General features: G+C 38.9%; 1 protein-coding gene across 5 annotated transcripts; it reads left to right on the top strand.

Moving 5' to 3' along the window:
* The first annotated feature begins 1,868 nt into the window (after positions 1–1,868).
* LOC309700854 (NLR family CARD domain-containing protein 3-like) lies at positions 1,869–18,523 on the top strand. Of its 5 annotated transcripts, none has more exons than XM_082524716.1 (11): positions 1,869–1,969; positions 4,244–4,346; positions 4,431–4,529; positions 4,617–4,721; positions 5,985–6,063; positions 6,737–6,959; positions 10,735–12,526; positions 12,651–12,824; positions 13,220–13,393; positions 13,489–13,535; positions 16,885–18,523. In XM_082524716.1, exons 2-11 carry the CDS (start codon positions 4,258–4,260, stop codon positions 17,460–17,462), a joined length of 3,360 nt encoding a protein of 1,119 aa, XP_082380842.1. In that variant the 5' UTR covers positions 1,869–1,969; positions 4,244–4,257; the 3' UTR covers positions 17,463–18,523. The 5 variants fall into 5 exon arrangements, with proteins under 5 accessions (XP_082380842.1, XP_082380841.1, XP_082380843.1 ...); XM_082524715.1 differs by having other exon boundaries at positions 4,169–4,346; XM_082524717.1 differs by lacking the exon at positions 12,651–12,824 and having other exon boundaries at positions 4,169–4,346.
* The last annotated feature ends 1,588 nt before the right edge of the window (positions 18,524–20,111 follow it).

Genomic DNA, 20,111 nt, shown 5'->3' with positions numbered 1-20,111 from the left:
GAAGTTTCAAAAGATTTATCAAAGGTTGACCAGACATTACACTGTTAATAAAATGTCAGAGGTCCAAAGTAATGTGGTATTTAGAATCCCCATTTATATATTATCCCTTATATTCCTATATGTTGTCCATAGGAACACTGGCGGCAAGAGACAGTTTTAAACGGCTCTATATGGCATTATTATCACTCTGACTTTCAGATCAATATATTGAACTTGAAAGCAAATGTGACGTGTTATAGTAAATATGTACTTTCTATAAATGAATACCACACTTGTATAAATCACTCAATGACAGAAAAACATCAAACAGAAGGCTGTTAAGATCTGGTCTGTATTCTGAACAGAGAATACAGACTCTATATTCAGACTCTAACGCAGTCTTTAATCTCAGTTATAAAAATCCAGAATGTGTTTCTGAGAAAGATTAGATTCACTAAAAGGCAACTGCTTCTCTTTTCAGGAAGTTCAAACAGTAACAAGTTTTTAATGTGAACATGTTTGTACCGCTAAATCAACACCCGCCCAGCATTTTCTAGATGGTTTTAACATGGCTAAAGAGTTTAAAAACTTTTTTTGGACTTCTCTTATGATACACTCACATAGAGAGAACAAGACCAAACGTGTGCAAAAATCTAAGGTGCTGGTGTGCTTGTGGTGGTCGCAAGCACAGATGTCAATCAACAGACTTTTTTCTTATTGTAATTAAGAGTTTGTCAGCATATTTGAGAGGTGACATTAATCCAATAATAGTGTTTAATCTTTTATTAATCTCTATGTTATGTCATGTTCACAGAAACTAAATTTAAAGCATGAAAGTTGTGATCATGAACTTTACCCAAAGAGGGCAGTGTTAGCTCTCCTTCACCCAGGCAACTTGAAGAGTAACAGTTATACCTGAAGCCATCATATTAAACACACATGACTGGAATTTCCTGATATATTTATTTGTGAAGCGTAATGTGCATTATTTTTTATAAAAATGGGTCCATAAATTGTAATTAAACTTCGACCTCTGACCTCTGGCCTTATAAATATATCAGTTGATCAATTGATCATAGATCCCTGACTGTGTGCAGTTTTATTTGCTGACAACTGTTGAAGCACCATCAGAGACCGCCCTGTCCTGTCTTCCACTTGCATTGTTTGAGCTCCGAGGCTGAAAACAGATCTCTGATTGAGGAAAGAAGTCCTCCACCTCAAAGGAGTGCTCTGTGGCAGAGGTGCGATCTGGTGTCCTTTTGTTCTGGCCTGAGATCACAGACTAACTCCTGCCTGACTCAATGTGAAGCCACAGACTCTGGGTGTGTCAAACCACTGACACATGTGGTATAAGGTGTCCTTTAAAACAGTAAATCACAGGACTGTGTGTCAGGACAGAGCTGACTACTGGAGCTTTGATTCTGAGCCTAATTTTATTTTCAGAAGCGGGTGGTGAGATTCAGGTACCAACAGCCTCTTGTTCAGGTTTGTACATCAGTATCAGACATTTTTTCAGCTTCTCCATGCAGGTCATATATGAAGAAATCTGCAATTATATCATGAAGTTTTCATCATTCAGAGAATCCACAGAATGAAGTCGGTTTGGCTCCGGAGCCTCTGGTATATAATCTGCTGATGGCCGTTTAAGCTTCTGCGCTTCAGGTGAAGTTTTCATGGTGGTGACTGTCCTCTAGTGGTCACCATTAGTAACTACAGTAGGTGTGGCACACTGATGGTTAACACGCGCTGAAAATATTACTTAGAAAATAACGACTATAGTTTAACCAGTGCACTAAACTAACTCTGTTTGAAGTAGTTCAAACCACATGAAACGCTAATAGCTATAGTGGACTTGGTTGTACTTGAACTTCAGTCGTTCGGCTGAGGTAGACTGGTGGGCGGGGCGATCTCCTGTATCAGGTCAGCCTCTGTTTATTTCCTGGTTAGTTAAACTGGCTTTTGTCATGTTTACGTGGATACTTATACTTTGGTAAGTGTTTGTTTGTGGTTTATTCTTTGCTTTTGTTTGCAAAGTTGCTCGTTTGTTTGTAAGAGCGGATCTGTAGAGTGTTTATTTTATGTGATTATCAGAGCCCAGCGTGCGGACTGGTTAAGTATGATGGAGAGATCTGTGAAAGCACGCGCGCTGATAGAAGTGTAGCTTTAACAAGGGAACCTTTTAAAATCGTATCTTGAGGCCAAACCATTAAACTTGTAAAGCGGTTTCTATCAGAAAGTGAATCTGGTGACAAGGAAATTTGGATAATGACTCAAAATAACGTCCCGGAATGAACAAATGCCTGGAGCGAGTAAATATCTGCTCGGTGAAAAAAAAACAAACCCTGTCAGCTGTTTGGATGCAGTGTGTTTTTATTCAGGGCATAAAGATACAGTGGTGTCAAACATGCGGCCTCGGGGCCAGAAACAGCCCACTTTTGGACGACTTTGCACATTTCAAAGTTTAAGACAGTTTAACACAGGCAGGGAAACTGTGCTGAAGGTATTTCTAGATCTTGGCAGTTTGTTTGATCTGTTGTAAATGTAAAAATATTCTTGAACGTGTTTATATTAAAACACAAAAAAGTGGATTATTGTGAAATTATTTTACTCTTTCAGCCCACGTGAGATCAAATTGGGTTCATTACTAAATCAAGTTTGACATTCCTGCGTTACATGTTCTGTAAGCAGTAATTAGGCCAATATTAAAGTTTACAGTGTTACAGTTATTGCCCTGAAAAAGGCCTGGATTGTAAAACAGAGAAAGAAATGTGAAACAGCACATTTAGCCATGATACCATGATTTGTCCCAGTAGACTGACTATAGACCGTGTGACTGTTAGCATTCACATCTTCGTACTTATTAAAATCTATAAATAATTATCTGTAACTTACTGAAGATTTATCAGGACATTTTAGCTGCAGTGCTGAACAAGTTTATCAAACCACCTCCAGTGTAAGGTTTATGCCACAGCTGTCCTTATATTAACAGTAATAGTTATTACCAAAATAACAGTTTATGTTTCTGTAACAATTAATCAACCAGTATGCAAAACCTCTGCAATCTAAATTATATTTTTAATGCTAGAATATAATTATCCATGTTATCCATACCCAAATGTTCTCTTTTACAGAAAAGCAGAAAAAATGTAAAGCACAGTAGAATTTTATTACAGTTATTTACTTTCATTCCTGAACAGAAAACACAGAAAAAAAATGTTTTAGTGGTTATTTGATGGATTAATTTCTGATCTCTGACACAAGTCCAGTGTAAATTTGGGTATAAAAATGTGGATTCAGTTTGTAATTTGCCCGACAAACAGCAATTTCATTATACCATCATTTAGTTTTAAACAAGTTTTTGGCAGATTTCTCAAGTCTTTGTGTTTTCTTGTTGTTGTTGTTTTTTTTTTAATGTCAGGTAGTCTAATAAACTTGTTAAGCACACAGATCAAAGTCTTAAACATACCTAAGAATATTTTACAGGAAGTGTTTGATTCTTGTTTTTGCTACATTATCTGATTTAAGTCCAGTTACATGTTTGCTGTGGTTTAAAACCTTGTTAAACTTGTTAAACCTGCTGTACACAAACATTTAACTATCTGTTTTAACCATGCCTGTATACACAGCTGTTAACTCTCTATTTGCCTCACAGTTAGACCTAAAAGCCACACAGTGTCAACAGAATTGTTGCTGAACAGTTTATTCAGCTGTAAATCTGCTTCAACCTGGCCAACAGATGGGCAAAGTTGAACCACAGTTGAAACTATTTTATTGAGTTTCATCTCACAGTAAAAACTGCATAGATCACAAGGAAGCAGAGTGTTAGGGCTGGCAGCTCCACACAGCACAAAAAGGAGGACTTCTCACCATCTGCAGACTCTTCTTATTTGAGCCCTGATTCACTGTTTTGTTGCCAAAGTAAATACAATGGTGTCGACCCATGTAAGACACAAAGCTCCTGCAGGTGAATCATGGACATTGAGTACTCAAAAAACATTAAGAAAATGAGAGAACACAATCACATTAACAACTAATGGATGCATGTGAATCTTACTGAAGTCATACGAGAGTTGCTAACAGGTGGGATAAAAACCTAACTGTGACATACGTGTAATTATCTGACAGCTGACAAACCTAAACGCTGTCCACGTATTATCTGTTTTTCTTTTTATCTGTCTCCTACTATTAGCTGCTGTCCCTGGTTCTCAGTTCATCTGCAACAAATCTGATGTTCATCCACTCATGAAGTTTTGTTTGTGTGAAGGAGTGGGCTCTGCTATGGATCAGTGTGAGGACAGAGAGGAGGGAGTCCCCCCCTCTAAAACCACTCTGTGTGGGGAACATGAGAGCCAGACCAAAGCTCAGAGGTAAGATGCCCATCTTTAACTGTCCATGACTCTTCTCCATGTCACAGCTCAGCACTCACACCACTGCTCCATCATTATTCACAGGAACCAGCCTGGACCTGAACCCAGCTGTGTGTCCTTAAAGAGCAACGATTCAAAAGAACTTGCGACTGATTTCAAACAAAAAAGTTCCTCCAGTAAAACGTGAGTTGTTTTCAATATTAACTGATTTAAAGAATTAACTTCAAATCCACATATGACGTTTTTTCATGCAAGGCTATTTATTTTTAGGATCCATCAGATGCTGAATTCTCCGAGACCTGAACCCAGCTGTGTGTCCTCAAAAAGTGAACGGCCAAATAATTTAAACACCAGTTTTAGACATACTGCCAAAAAGTAAGTTACCATAATATGAAAATGAATATTTTACATAAAAGTATATGATTGTATAGGCTTAATAGAACAGCATTGATCACAGAGTCGACTCCTCTGAAGCTGAATCCAGCTGTGTGTCTGTGAATAGCAGCCAGTTGAAGAAGCCACTGTGACATTTTACACAGAAACCTTCTTCACAGGCAAAGTGAGTTAACCCCTCTGTGATGGCGAACCTCCTGTGTGTACAGAGTTTGTGAAAGATGTTCTGAATAACTCTCTCACAAGTACTTTCAACACTAAAACTACAAATAGATTTGTAAAATTTGACAAATAGATAGATTTAGTGTTATATGTGCCACTGTTTATATCTTCCAGGAGAGTATATGCCCTTTAATGAATGCACAAAGCTTTCTGTTATCTTATTTTACAAGATCCACAAGAGACTGGAGCATTAAACTTAGAACTGCTAAAGCTTTAGCTCCAGTTTGGGCTAGTTTTCACTAGTATTTTGATCCTACATTGGGCCACTATTTGCTGTTTTAGTTGCACATTGACGCTTTTTTTTTTCAAGTGTTCAAATCTAACCCACAATAAAAGAAAGACAAAAATTTAAGCAAGATCTGGTCTAAAGTCAATAAAAGTCAGGAACAATGATTTACAGTTTTTTGCATGTGCTTTTGGATTCTTGAGTATTTTACTTGTACACCTAATTAATTATTATGACAAACGTAAAAGACCTGATGACTTTCAAACAAGTGACTGGAATTAATTCATACTTTCAAAATAAACAGAAAACTTACAAGTGTCAGAAAACGTTAGCATTTTCTCCGAGAGATAATGGTTATTATTTTGCTACACTGATGTCATTACTTCAATAAGATTATTTTGTGTCCATTAAACACTAATTAGTTTCCTCAAAATAACGCATCATTTTGTTGGCATCACAATATGAAAGTAAAAATAACAAATTATGTCCTATCTTCACAATTAGAAGTCACATTATTCACTAAAAGTTCTTTTGTTGCTGCTGTGAAGGGGAAATGCAAAATCCTTCAAAGTAAAGGGTCGTCTATTTTTTTGTATTGTTTGGCAACTGGCAACTTGTAGAATATTCAAACAGTGCATTTAGACAGAAAGTCAGACATAATAGAAGCTAAAGGAAGACAGTAAAGCTGTGTTGATGATTTCTGCTTTTTTTGAGCAGCCGAAGTTTGGTCAGATTTTTGTTCAAATGTTTAGTTCAAGTTTATATCAAATATTAACTAATAGTTTATGTTTTTACAGGATGCATCAGGAGAGCTCAGAGGTTCCTAGTGGTCAGTCTGAACAGCAGGATCAAAAACACCTGGACTCCATATTTAGGGTCTGTACATGAACAGAAACGTCCTTCACTTGAGCTACGAATCAAACAGGACTGTGTACTAATATAACATCAAGCAGCACATGTCTGTGAAGGTTCTCGGTCATCCAGTCATCATAGTCTAAAGAGCTTGGAAGGAAAGCATCTGGACTTCCTTAAATTTCAAGAAGATGAACAAGCCAAAAGGGCTTAGGGACACTCCCAACGGGGCTTAAAAATCAGGGACTCTCTCTTGCTCTTAGAACCGAAGAAGCTTCTCGGATGAGAGTTGAAACGTCTGCAAGAAACTTCAAGAAGTCCAGATTGTGTCCTTCCAAGCTCCTTATACATCAAGTAGCGCAGTTTCATCAGATTAAATCAAATTCTTGTTGACGTAATTCAGTTCAACAAAATTCTCTGGCATTGTTAATATGAAATCATAAAGAGGACAAACCTAAAACTCTACAGTAACACCTGTTCTCAGTGTTGTATTGTATTTGACTGACTGACTAGCTTATGTAAAGCTGTGTAGTCATTATTTCTATACATCCAGTATAGATGAAGTGGCAGGCTTTGTAATAAAGTTCCTTTATAGTAATTTGTAGGCCTGTAGGTTGAAATTCTGTACAAGACCAGATACGATGTTTCTGGTAATTATACGATTCATGTTAAAAAAAAATATAGTATTCTGTTCTAGTTGCTGGAAGAAAACATCATCACTTTTGTGAAGAATGAACTGAAGAAGATCCAGAAAGTTCTGAGTCCAGATCATCCAGAATGTTTAGCGAGTCAGTGGAAGGATAAGGAGATGTTGGAGGGTGAAAACCAGAAGAGGAGCAGCAGAGAAGCTCTTCTGAAGATGGTAGATGACTTCCTGAGGTGGATGAAGCAGGAGGCCTTGGCTGACTCTCTACAAAGAAGTAAGAACATTTTCTATAAAGATCAAGTGTAGTGTCCAGATCAGACATGTTTTTTTCCAACTAGGTTCATAAAAAACCAACACCTGGCTGCTATCACATTATGTCCCACTCATTCCACGTCTGGTTATAAAGTTCAGACTGTGTTCTGGTGTATGTTTGTGATTTCCTCAAATCCACTGTAAATCTCAGCTTTTGTGACCTCACTTCATCAATGAAGAGTGAGAGGTGTTACCAGGAAGAAAACAGTTTTTAAGAGTCTGGCTCAGGCAGTATTTACAGTCCTGAGCAGCACCGTCATTGCAACCCTACAACCGCTTGTGGCAGGGTTTGGGAAAACACGGGTGTCAAATGGTCTAATCTTCACCTGAAATTTCACTGGCAAACCATATTTTTCATCTAATCTTTGTTTTGGACCATAAAATTATTTTACCCATATCCTTTTAAAGAGACCAAATAATGTTTTAACATGGTCTTGCTAAATATGCATAATTTAAGATTTAAATTTCAGAAATAAAATTATTTCCCAAATATCAAAAATCACCTTGGTTGAAATTATGAACCTGGATACTAATAGCAAACTGTGCATCTTTCCAGAGAAGAGAGGCCAGAAAGATGAAGGCTCTGCCTCCCATTCTACCTTTAAATACTCTAGGAACCACAAGTAAGCCCATCAAATTTTCTAGATTTAACTGGGAGTCAATGAAGAAAAGCCAATATGAGAGAAATATGCTCTCTTTCTCTCTAGCTCCTGTCAGTGCAGCATTGTGGATCAGAATGTTCTCCAAACATAAGAACCAAAGAGCCCTAATTTTGTCTTATCTGACCTTAGGATGTGGTTTCAGTATGGATAGTCTTTTTCCAGGTTGTGCTTAACATACTGCAGTCTGGCTTGAAGATGTCCAGTCCAATTCAGCAGAAGTGCAGGTTTTCTTGGTCTGCCACTAATTATTTGGGTTTCACCAATGACTGTATAGGCGTTGGCTGAATAGCAGTGGTGCCGGTCAGAACTAACAGGAGTTCAAATTAGGTTCTTCCTTCTTTACTGTCATTCGTTAACACTACAGCACAGTAATGCAACCACAGGCTTACAGATGGGGCGTACAAGGACTCGTAGGTGCGGGAGTGGATGTCTGTGGTCTATAAACAAAACATATACAAAAGTGCTGAGTATAATAAACAATCAAATCATGAATTGTGCATCATTCACTGTCTTCCAGTATAACCAGATAAACCAATAAACATTGCACTTCTACATAAGCTGATTCCCTAAATGACATAAAAGGCCCAAGACTGTCCTTTCCAGACAGGTCATGTCATTTGTCTTTTCAGTAGTGATGTGCGATATCACTGATCTCCTTTCCGATCCGATACCAAGTAAAATTCAGGGTGGTATCGACGATACTGATCCGATACCGATCCAATACCGATACTCTGTACAAAAACTTTTTTTATTTATTGTATCTTTTATTGTATCTCAAATTATAGCGTCATAATGATTACAGGACATCAGATTACTTGTTCTTATCACTTAATAATGCAGAATTCATCACATAGAAATAAAAAAAATTTAAGTTGTGCGCTATTTGAAAACCTTGCCTGCCTGCAGCACTAAAGGACTCCGTGAGAGGCGTCTGTCTCGCCCTAGCAGCACCTGTCCCTCTCCTCCTCTTCAGTTCACCTCAACATACGCTCATCATATTCTGTGATATGATTTACTCTGAGGTGTTTGACAAGGTTAGTGGCGTTGTACAACACCTCATTTTCTTGCCACATGTATTGCAAACCACGTCTCGGCTGTTTGTGGATGTAAAATACGTCCACACATGACTCCGTTTACACTCAGCCATTGTTGTGAGTGCGCACGCCAGGGGGTGGAGACATTTATATAGCCGTATTTCGCACATGACTATGAAAGGCGTAAGAGGAAGTAGTTCCTTCCAATGTAGACAATCCGAATGATATAGCTTCTTTCCACTGTGTTCCTGTTAATGATAAACTACAAATTTACTCTAAATTACTAAAATATCGATATTTTAATGTGAGAATCGATTCTAGAATATAAATGACTGGTATCGGAGGAATCGATATTTCAGTATCAATCCCCACATCACTACTTTGAAATCTTTCATTCTTACTATTAGATACTATTATTAAATACTATTAGAACTTTGTATATCGATATCTTGGAGAGTGTCAACAATTCTTTCAATCAAGTCTAAGCTGTTTCTTTTGTCTTTGGTATGCTTCCTCAAGTGACATCTCGAAGCCTTGCTGTGGTTCTTACATTGCGTGCAAATTAGAAGAGGATCCTCAATTTTAACTGGATTTTCTAAGCTGCGAGACTTACAACGTTAATGCTCAAAAATCGTTTTTCAGGGGGTTAATAATATTGAGCCTAGTAGTTTTTTTTGTTTTTTTTTTCTGATATCAGTCTGAAATTGTGTACAAACATAAATCATTCCTACTTTCTAACAAGAAGTAGTATGTTGAGAAATGTTATTTTGAAAATCCCACTTAACCCTTTTACGCATAGTGGTCACTATAGTGGACAACTATTCAAAGGCTGTTTTTTTTGTATGTGTGTTAGTGTTAATGGTATAGTTGCACCTAAACCACTACATTGGACACTTATGTGTCAGTCCATACCCTGCCACTCACTGGTCAGCCAGTGGGTGGCAGTCAAGACATCACAGAGCCTCTACATATATTTGTTACATTTGTTATATTGTTATAAAATATATTTAAAATATATAAAAACATATTTTGTTATGTTATCGTTTTTATACAGTGTATATTATTTATTTGTTTGTGAAAGTCATAAGTCAAAACCCATGTTGTCCACCTAAGGGGACATGTAAAAAACTGAAAAGTTCAAAAATCTTTTTTTCATGCCTAAAGATGAATAAAAATACTTTTAAAAAATCCTGATTGAGGTTGTCATATTTCATGCATGAAATGGTCAAAAAAGCAATTGGGAAAGTTAGGGGAGTTTTTGATAAAGACTTTGATAGGTGGGGAATAATTTTGCCTTCATCTGTATGTGAGTCGTCCTGTTAGAGAATTCAGGATGTTCCAGCTTTTCTCTTCTTTCAGTATTTTCTGAAGAAAGGCATTGTTCGGATATTAACAAAACATCTTTGGTCCGAGCATCACTTACATAAAATGGTGCATAGCTCTTAATGACATTCATGGAGCTATATTTTTTTGTGATCTTGGAAGCCATACTGATGAATCTTCTCTCATGAGCTTCTCATTCTACAAATGCTCTCTGTGCCAAGTATTGCAGCCTGGTGCTATGCCTTAAGTTCGTTCAGCACCTTCCTCCTCAGGTGAAGTACCCAGAATCATCTCACCTGATGTTTGCCTTTTCTGCTCACACTTTGCCCATCTGGTCCTACAGATTCCCACTAAGTAGTTACACTACTGCACTTCTGTGGCAGTTTGAACTGATTTCCCGATCTTCACAACACTTTCTTTTCATGAACTTATAATGCATATCCTAGGTGGTTGAAGACTGGTTGGCCTGTTTTAGGGAGATCCTGGCATTCAACATATAAGAATAGGTGGGGTTTTTTTTTTTGGGGGGGGGGGGGGGGGGGAGAGCAATTTTCTTTTTTTTCTTCACTGTGTCAGTGGATGTATTGTTTTGGTTTTGGGCTGCTAGTCCATTGCCTAGCCTCTCTTATCTAGGGTTGGGATGTGAAATGTCAGAGTTACATCTTCTACATTAATATCAAATGCTCAAATTTATGGGATTTGTTCTTTGTTCAATCAGGAACTCCAGCTACATGCCAACAACATCTCAAATGTACAATGAAGAAGAGGTTCCAGTGCATGTTTGAGGGGATTGCTAAAGCAGGAAACTCAACTCTTCTGAATCAGATCTACACAGAGCTCTACATCACAGAGGGAGGGACTGCAGAGGTCAATGATCAGCATGAGGTCCGACAAATTGAAACAGCATCCCGGAAACTAGACAAACCAGAAAGAACAATCAGGCAAGAAGAAATTTTTAAAGCCTCACCCGAAAGAGATGAACCAATCAAAACAGTGCTGACAAAAGGAGTGGCTGGCATTGGGAAAACAATTTTAACACAGAAGTTCACTCTGGATTGGGCTGAAGACAAAACCAACCAAGACATCCATTTCATATTTCCATTCACCTTCAGAGAGCTGAATGTCATGAAGGAGGAAAAGTTCAGCTTGGTGGAACTTATTCATCACTTCTTTACTGAAACTAAAGATGCAGGAATCTGCAGCTTTGAAGACTTCAAGGTTCTGTTTATCTTTGATGGTCTGGATGAGTGTCGACTTCCTCTGGACTTTCAGAAAACTGAGGTCTTGACTGATATCACAAAGTCCACCTCAGTCGAAGTGCTGCTGACAAACCTCATCAAGAGAAAACTACTTCCATCTGCTCGCCTCTGGATAACCACACGACCTGCAGCAGCCAATCAGATCCCTCATCAGTATGTTGATATGGTGACAGAGGTCAGAGGGTTCACTGAACAACAGAAAGAGCAGTACTTCAAGAAGAGATTTCAAGATAAGAAGCTAGCTATCAAAATAATCTCCCACATCAAGACATCACGGAGCCTCTACATCATGTGCCACATCCCAATCTTCTGCTGGATCACTGCGACAGTTCTGGAGGATGTGCTGAAAACTAGACAGGGAGGACAGCTGCCCAAGAACCTGACTGAGATGTACATATATTTCCTGGTGGTTCAGGCCAAAGTGAAAAAAGTCAAGTACGATGGAGGAGCTGAAACAGATCCACACTGGAGTCCAGAGAGCAGGAAGATGGTAGAGTCTCTGGGAAAACTGGCTTTTAATCAGCTGCGGAAAAGAAACCTGATCTTCTATGAATCAGACCTGACAGAGTGTGGTATTGATATCAGAGTAGCCTCAGTGTACTCAGGAGTGTTCACACAGATCTTTAAAGAGGAGAGAGGACTGTACCAGGACAAGGTGTTCTGCTTTGTCCATCTGAGTGTTCAGGAGTTTTTGGCTGCTCTTCATGTTCATCTGACCTTCTTCTGCTCTGAACTCAATCTTCTGGAAAAACAAACACCCTCCAAAAAGTATGAATCAAGAGAATCTGCAGAGACACATTTATATCAGAGTGCTGTGGACAGCGCTTTACAGAGTCCAAATGGACATCTGGACTTGTTCCTCCGCTTCCTCCTGGGTCTTTCATGGGAAACCAACCAAGCTCTGCTACAAGGACTGCTGACGAAGACAAGAAGTAGCTCAGTGACAATTCAGAAAACAGTCGAGTACATCAAGAATAATATCAGTGACAATTTGTCTGCAGAGAAAAGCATCAACCTGTTCCACTGTTTGAACGAACTGAATGATCATTCTCTAGTGGAGGAGATCCAACAGTCCCTGAATTCAGGAAGTCTCTCTAGGGATGAACTGTCTCCAGCTCAGTGGTCAGCTCTGGTCTTCATCTTACTGTCATCAGAAAAAGATTTGAATGTGTTTGATCTGAAGAAGTACTCCCCCTCTGAGGAGGGTCTTCTCAGGCTACTTCCAGTGGTCAAGTCCTCCAAGAAAGCTTTGTAAGTACATAAATCTTAGTTGCTGGATTTTCTACAAACAGCAGGAGAACAAGTTAGTAGAATTAGTTAACGTGTGTCAGTAAGTGGATCGTTTTACTGATCAGTTGTCCTCTTTTTCTTAAAGAATGAGTGGCTGTAACCTCTCAGAGAAAAGCTGTGAAGGTTTGTCCTCAATTCTCAGCTCCCAATCCTCACATCTGAGAGAGTTGGACCTGAGTAACAATAACCTGAATGTTTGGGGAGTGAAAAAGCTTTCTGCTGGGCTGGAGAGTCCACATTGTAAACTGGAAACTCTCTGGTGAGATGTTTATTATTTGAGCTACGATACCTAGAAGCAGCCTGATGACAACAAAGAAACATTTTCTCTCTTGCTATGCTTGCTAACTAGTCAAAAAAAAGTGCATTCAAGACCTCATTCTCCTGTAGGGTAAAGCAATTTGAGTCATGGAGGACATGTGCTTTATTCAGTCTTAAGCAACTGTTAGTAATGTCTTGAGTTTTCAGGCTCTTTAGTTTTAGAATTCTATTAGTATTTTATTAACACATTTTCAATGAAAGGAAAAGCTAATTGTCACAATTTAAATTAAGAGTTATCATCATTTTAGCCATAAGTATGCTGTTCTCTAATACCATTAAATTGTACACTGGCATTCCCACATGAACTGACATGTATCTCATTTTGCTTGTCTGCAGTCTGTCAGGCTGTCTGATCACAGAGGAAGGTTGTGCTTCTCTGGCCTTAGCTATTCATTCCAACCCATCATCCCATCTGCGACAGCTCGACCTGAGCTACAATCATACAGGAGACGGGGGGAAGCTGCTGCTATGCGGACTTGAGGATCCACTCAGGAGACTGGAGACTCTCAGGTATCTGGGTGATCTTGTTACTAACATTATAAACACATCACTTTATAATATAAAATGATAGGATGATCTGAATTTGTCTAAACGTATCACTTTAGCTTGGAACCGGTTGGTGTCGAGTGGTTGATACCAGGTCTGAGGAAGTGTAAGTATGTTTTTGTTTTGTAAAATCTCGAATGAGTTTTTCCCTCAAAGTAGTGACAATTTTCATCGATATCCAGATGCGATGCAGCTCAGCAGTGAGTAGAATTGAAATTAGTTTGTATTTAAACCAGAGCATGTGATATGATTAAGAAATTTCAATCAGTCAGGTGGTTTTTAATCACAAGATAAACAGTATAAATAAATAGTTTTTATTGGGTGGTGGTTCTTTATTCTTGGTATCTGGATTGGTGGACTACCGATACGCCAACAATGTGTTACTGGCTGTCAGGTTGTTGGCTGAAATTCAGTTGGCACCAGAATATGTGAATACTGGAACACCACAGTAGGTTCTACATTACAGACAGCATTAGGTTCACTAGAGGGAAGATATGACTACTGTTGCAAGATCAAGGTTATAAATTTGCACTCATATCCACTCTGCACAGATACAGTACATCCTCTCTTCCAACAGCTAGTTTAATGTTTAGTTTCATGTTGTGATTTTTAGTTCGTTTTGTGATGTTTATTTCTGTGAAGAGTTTTCCCAGCAATAAAGCTGCGCTTTAAGTTAACTTTCCTTTTCTGAGTCCTGCATTTGGGTACACATCCTGCCAGCCACACAGCACTCATCATGACATCATGGAGCTTTATTTCGAGTTAGTTGTAATTTAATTTCTTTTATTAAAGCACTGGACCAGATCACACTGCAATAGTTAGGCTGTGCCAGAACTTTCTTCTTGGCTCTTGACGGAGGTGGTCGCACTTTTCTCTCTCTGCCTCTCCCTCTCCCTTATCTTCCCTTGGCTTCTCATGTCTTTGTATAGTCTCGCTTATTCTCTAACCCTAAGAGAGTCTCCCAGACTTGTTCTTTTAAAAACCTAAAGAAGAATTATGGATTTGATCAACTGGTCCCTTAACAAAATTGACAAACTCCTGGGCTTGGTAGAACCCAATTGTCCTGCGGAGATGTTTGCTGCCAGGTACTCGATGGTCTGTTGCGTCGTGTTTCTGGTGATACTCTTGATGGAGAACATCAAACGACATCTACCAATTCGGAACCATGATAACAGAGTTCTGGCTGATTGGAGCTCGTTCGGACCTGGCTTATCGAAGAACAAGAAGCGCCTACAGCTGTTCAAAATCCCACAAGGCTGGCTGACATGATAGACGATGGGCAGGGCTGTGAGTACTCAGACTGTGTTTATTGAACGCAATATGGATAACATCTTGGAGAAGAAAAATGGGAATTGAGAGATATGTTGACCAGTGATGGACATTAGACCTACTGTAAAATTGGAAGCAGTTTGTTCGCACTACCATCTTCATCTCATGCGGCTCCCCTGGCGCCAGCTGGATGCTCAAGGCAAAAGCTGACAGGAATAACAAAAATTCTCCCTTAGATAACAAGACTGTGTTGTGACTCTTCCCCTTCCATCAAGGAAACCCGCGTCGACCGAAGACTGTTGACAGTTGCCTAACCGAGTGAAGGGACATTTTCTATCGGCTGAACACGGAACACACACACGCACACATACGCATGTACACTGACACAGACCTACACTTCGAAGCTTATGTCTTCTGTGTTGTGAGATGTGCTGAATTTTGTGCTATGTGCTGATTTATGTGCTATGTGCTGAGTAGAGATGGACCGATCCGATATTACGTATCGGTATCGGTCCGATATTGACCTAAATTACTGGATCGGATATCGGAGAAAAATAAAAAATGTAATCCGATCCATTAAATATCACGAAAGCACCTCACAAAACTTGCAACACGCCGTAACTCACCTCAGAACGTTAGCACGTCGGAGCAGTATGCATCACGTGATAGAGCGGCTGTGGCATGCGGGACCTGTCGGTGGTCTGGATAGCATGTGGAGCTTCGCTAGCAACCCGGCATTTCATCTCCGATAAAGTTATCCCCGAGAGAAGTAAAGCAAGTGTGTAAGTCCATCTCTGAATGTTTGTAAAGCATTCCTGCGTTAAGCTTACCAAACGATATATGGAGCGACTGCCTCTTCTGGCTGCTACTTCAATCATGAAACTGCTTAAATCAGCTGATCGGCTTTTCTGTCGCGAGTCCGTCTCTCTGGTTTGTTTTTGGCCCACTTTGCACCAGAAAGAGGAAACCAGCAGCTGAACAACAGAAGCACGTTTAAGCTTGATCAGCTGTTGTTAGAATTTATTTAATATTACTTTCTACTCGAGGATCTTTTTCTACGTAGCTGACGGCTGGTAACTGTGCAGGGGCGGATCTAGCAAAGTTTAGCCAGGGGGGCCGATAGGGCATTAACAGGGAAAAGGGGGCACAAAGACATACTTTTCTTTCTTATTCTCATTTAAAATGTCTAGCTTTTAATAAATAATTATCTGACACCCAAAGTTTTAATTTGATGTAAAATGAATAGAAGTCAATTACTGTATATAGTGACTATTAAGTCTAATATATATACCCTAGTAAGCTATAGTACTTTTTCCTTTGGGAAGGTACCATCTGTGCAGTCTGCAATTTTGTTGAAGAAAGATGTTGAATCTATTTAATATTTCTTGAAAAATAATTGATTTCTGTGCATTTATTTTTTCACACTGCATCAAATTAAGGTTGATTACGTCGATTAAGCATCATGAGGTGGAGCGTGAGGGGTGGTTCCCTATTTTTTATTTATTTATTTTTGTTGTTGCTGGGAGTTGGAACCCTATTAGTTAGGTTGCTTAATATTTACGCTAAGTACTCTTTAAAATACCAGAATAGGGAGGATGGTGTAGGTTTAAGTTTATTAGATTGATCAGTATTGCTGAACTATGAAATTTATTTTTTTTTGCATACAGGTATAACAGAATAGCTTTAGTGTAGTTGTTGTTTTAAACTTGAGTATGAACTTATACAAAATGCAGCAAGATATTAAAAAAAAACAGTTTTGTTGATTAAAAAACACTATATCGGATTCATATCGGTATCGGCAGATATCCAAATTTATGATATCGGTATCGGTATCGGACATAAAAAAGTGGTATCGTGCCATCTCTAGTGCTGAGGTGGGGTTTTTCCTTCCTTGTGTTGTGTATTTTCCATTGTTATACCTCTCTGACCTGTCTTCCCCATGTGATGTTTGTGTAATGTATGTATGGTCGGAAGGGTAAGATGGCGCTGACCAGGCTTGCAGCCTTAACCCACCCAATCAATCAACTAACCTCTTGTCACCACTGACAGACCTCCACTCATTTTACTTACATAATCAATATGTTTAGACCGTGTTCATTTACAATCCACCATTAAACCTCATAGTTTTGTGTCAAACAGATAAATGTTAAAACACAGCTTAACTGCAATTCTTTTTTCTCCATCAGATTCCTGTCAACTCACAATCGACACAAACACAGTAAACAGAAAACTCCAACTATGTGACAACAACAGGAAGGCAACCCATCTGAAAGAGGATCAGTCATATCCTGATCATCCAGACAGATTTGAACGTTCTCAGCTGTTGTGTAACAATGGTCTGACTGGTCGTTGTTACTGGGAGGTCGAGTGGACAGGAAGGGTTGATATTGCCATGAGTTATAAAGGAATCAGAAGGAAAGGAGACACAAACCACTCATGGCTTGGAAGGAATGATCAATCCTGGTGCCTGGGCTGCTTTCATGATGGTTACTCTTTGTGCCACAACAACAGTGTAACATTCAGTCGTCTCCCCTCCTCATCCTCTGTCTCTAACAGAGTAGCAGTGTATTTGGATGCTGCTGCTGGCACTCTGTCCTTCTACAGAGTCTCTTCTGACAGCCTCAATCACATTCACACCTTCAACACCACATTCACTGAACCTCTTTATCCTGGGTTTGGGCTTCAGAATGACACCTCACTGACTATATGTGACTTAAAAGAAGACACAGAGAAAAACTCTGAAATCATCTACAACAAACATTAGCAATAAGCTGCAATAGTATTTTTTTTTTTTTTCAAAAGAGAACAACAGGCAAAGCTTTGTTACTTTAAAATCCTCCTAATACGGCTGCTCCTTTATCTTTAGCTGTGGCACCAAACAGAAATGGCAGTGTGTGAGGACTGTCCTGGTATCAATCTGTCCTTCTAGAGACTCATGGCCTGATATCCTCATCCACATTCAGGCCATGAGTATTACAATAGCTGAGCCTCATTAGTTTGGTTTTAGGTTTCAGAATGACACCTCAGTGTATTTAAAAGATTTTAAGATGTTTTAATAATTAGATATGATGGTTCAACTGTGAGTGCCAGCATATCCAATGAACAGTACTGGCTTTTTGTTATGTGCCTGCTGTGTATTATGGAGGAGCTGTTAAAATAAGAAGACAACCAACTCTTTTATTGTTTACCAATAATTTTAGAGCTGTTTTATAATGAAAGTCTGTTGTTGGTGTTTTTGAAAAATACATAAATACGTATGTTCATACATAAATTGTCAAAACATGAGCTTTGACAATTTATGCAGAAACCCAGCAGATGAAGCTCTGAAACAATCGAGCTGCACTAGTCCTCCCAAACAAATTATCCCAGAAATGTTAGAATAAGTATGCAGTCTAGTAAACTCTGCTTTTCAATGGCTGAATCATGGGTAACTGTGGCGTAACACCACAAAAAGTTAATCTCTGCATCAGAACTTCAAGTGCAATACTTTGATTTGAAAAGAAATAACTTGATGTTATTTAAGATTATGTAGGGTTTTTTGTTCTGGATGATGTTATATAGTTTCATGTTTATTTTATTTATTGAGTTTATTGTTTGAGCTGGATTAATTCCACACTCTGTAACAAGCTTACGTGCCATGCTGTCTAACCACCACCGGAGGGTAGTGTTGGCCTCCATGGGAGTGGGGTGGGCTAGGAGAGATTCAGCTTTGTATTTATTATGTCCTGTTAAATCCTAAACGACTTTTATATTACAATGATCAGATCTGAAAGAATATGAATGAATGAATGAATGAATAAATAAATAAATAAATAATAAAATAAAATGACTCAACTTCTTTATTACTCAGATGCAATGAGAAACACCTGTCACTGTAGGGTTGAAAAAAAAAAGTTTTAGTCTCATTTCAGGTTGGTTTGTGAAGTATGTGTGACCACAAGCTGAACACCACTGGAAGACTTTCACCTCAGTATCAGCAGGTAAATATTTGATGTGTGAGCTGTCCTAAGTCAGGCAGAAGCCAGATCAATACTAAGAGGTTGCTGCATGTCTCTTTACCTTCATGTTTTTATTTAACCACTCCTGCTTCTTCTTCCCAATATGCTGTTTGCTATATGAGCTCATAACATGTTCATTGAGACAAACTAAAGCATTAGATTCTGAACATGACCTCTGACCTCAGCAGCAGCCTTTATTTACACAAGTGACGTATGTCTGAAAGGCTTAGGAACAAAAGTTCGCTCAGTCAACACCGACCTCTGAGTCAAAAAAGAAAAAAACTGGTGCAAACCACAAATGTAATATAATTGAGTTTAGTACCAACAGCAGGCAGAAATCATGTAATGACCAAATAACATTTTGAGGTGAACGTCAAAGGTGATTAGAGCATGACATTTTTTACACTTAGTATTTTAACTTTTCATAAATTATCTGGACAACTGTGATATATACGAATATATACGAATACTGTGAAAAATCAAAATTGTCTGAATATGTTTTCTTGTTCATGTTTTAAAATGTCTTTAAAGTTACAAACTGTAGTTTCACACAGAATATATTTCAACATGAATCCACACAGATTACAGCAAATGTTTGACAGCAGCACAAACTGCACCCTCTGATGGGACCATGGAATTACACATTCACTGTTACTGCAAACTGAACATCCAGCCATTTTCTGAACTGATTGACATATTGAGGTTCTGAGAAGGGTTGGAGACTGTCCCTGTTGGTGAGAGATGTGACCTTCAACTGATCTCCAGTCACCAATCATCAGACGTTGAAAACCGATTGATGGTGGTCTTTTCTTGATGTCCTGCTATGGTTGAAAAATTGACTTACTGGAAGGCAAAGAGCTAAGGGCCGTTTCCACACCCAAATGAAAGTCTGATGTCAAAATGAGTATTTATTTGAAATGTAACATCTAGTTTCTGGAGTGTTGCTTACTGAGCACATGGCCAAAACAAAAACCCATTGTAGCCCTAACACATTGGTGCATATTAACTGTGGGTGGTGATGCCTAACTCCATACTTGTGTTTTAGAGAAAACCAAAACAGGTCTGTGAAGTAGAAATTTGGGGAACATCTTTGTATTGCGTAGGGTTCGGGTTTGTGTCATCACCGATAATGAACTTGACCTAGCTTTTAACAAACTCTTATTATTTTAAATGTTGAATCATTTTTGTGTATGATGGGTGTACAAGGAGGACCCAACACACTCAATGGTTGACTCACTGATTTGCACTTTATTGTCAGTTGCACACACAAAGACAATCTCCCCTCAGCCCAGATGTCCGTCTCCTCCTTCTCCGCTCGTCTCTTCCTCCACTATGAAAAGAAATGGAGACTGTCATCAGTCATAACGCCACCACCTGTGGCCTCACCTGCCTCCCAGCACCGCCCCCTTGAGCTC

This window comes from Aulonocara stuartgranti, assembly GCF_965226115.1.
Source record: "Aulonocara stuartgranti genome assembly, chromosome: 23".
Taxonomy (NCBI): domain Eukaryota; kingdom Metazoa; phylum Chordata; class Actinopteri; order Cichliformes; family Cichlidae; genus Aulonocara; species Aulonocara stuartgranti.
This window is presented reverse-complemented; position numbering and strand designations above follow the sequence as displayed.

Bases quoted from the DNA above. Each gene is read 5' to 3' on its own strand.
- LOC309700854 (XM_082524715.1), top strand. From the start codon at position 4,222: ATGAAGTTTTGTTTGTGTGAAGGAGTGGGCTCTGCTATGGATCAGTGT. The intron at 4,530-4,616 runs GTGAGTTGTTTT...ATTTATTTTTAG, and splicing joins AAAAGTTCCTCCAGTAAAAC to GATCCATCAGATGCTGAATT. The intron at 12,527-12,650 runs GTAAGTACATAA...TTTTTCTTAAAG, and splicing joins AAGTCCTCCAAGAAAGCTTT to AATGAGTGGCTGTAACCTCT.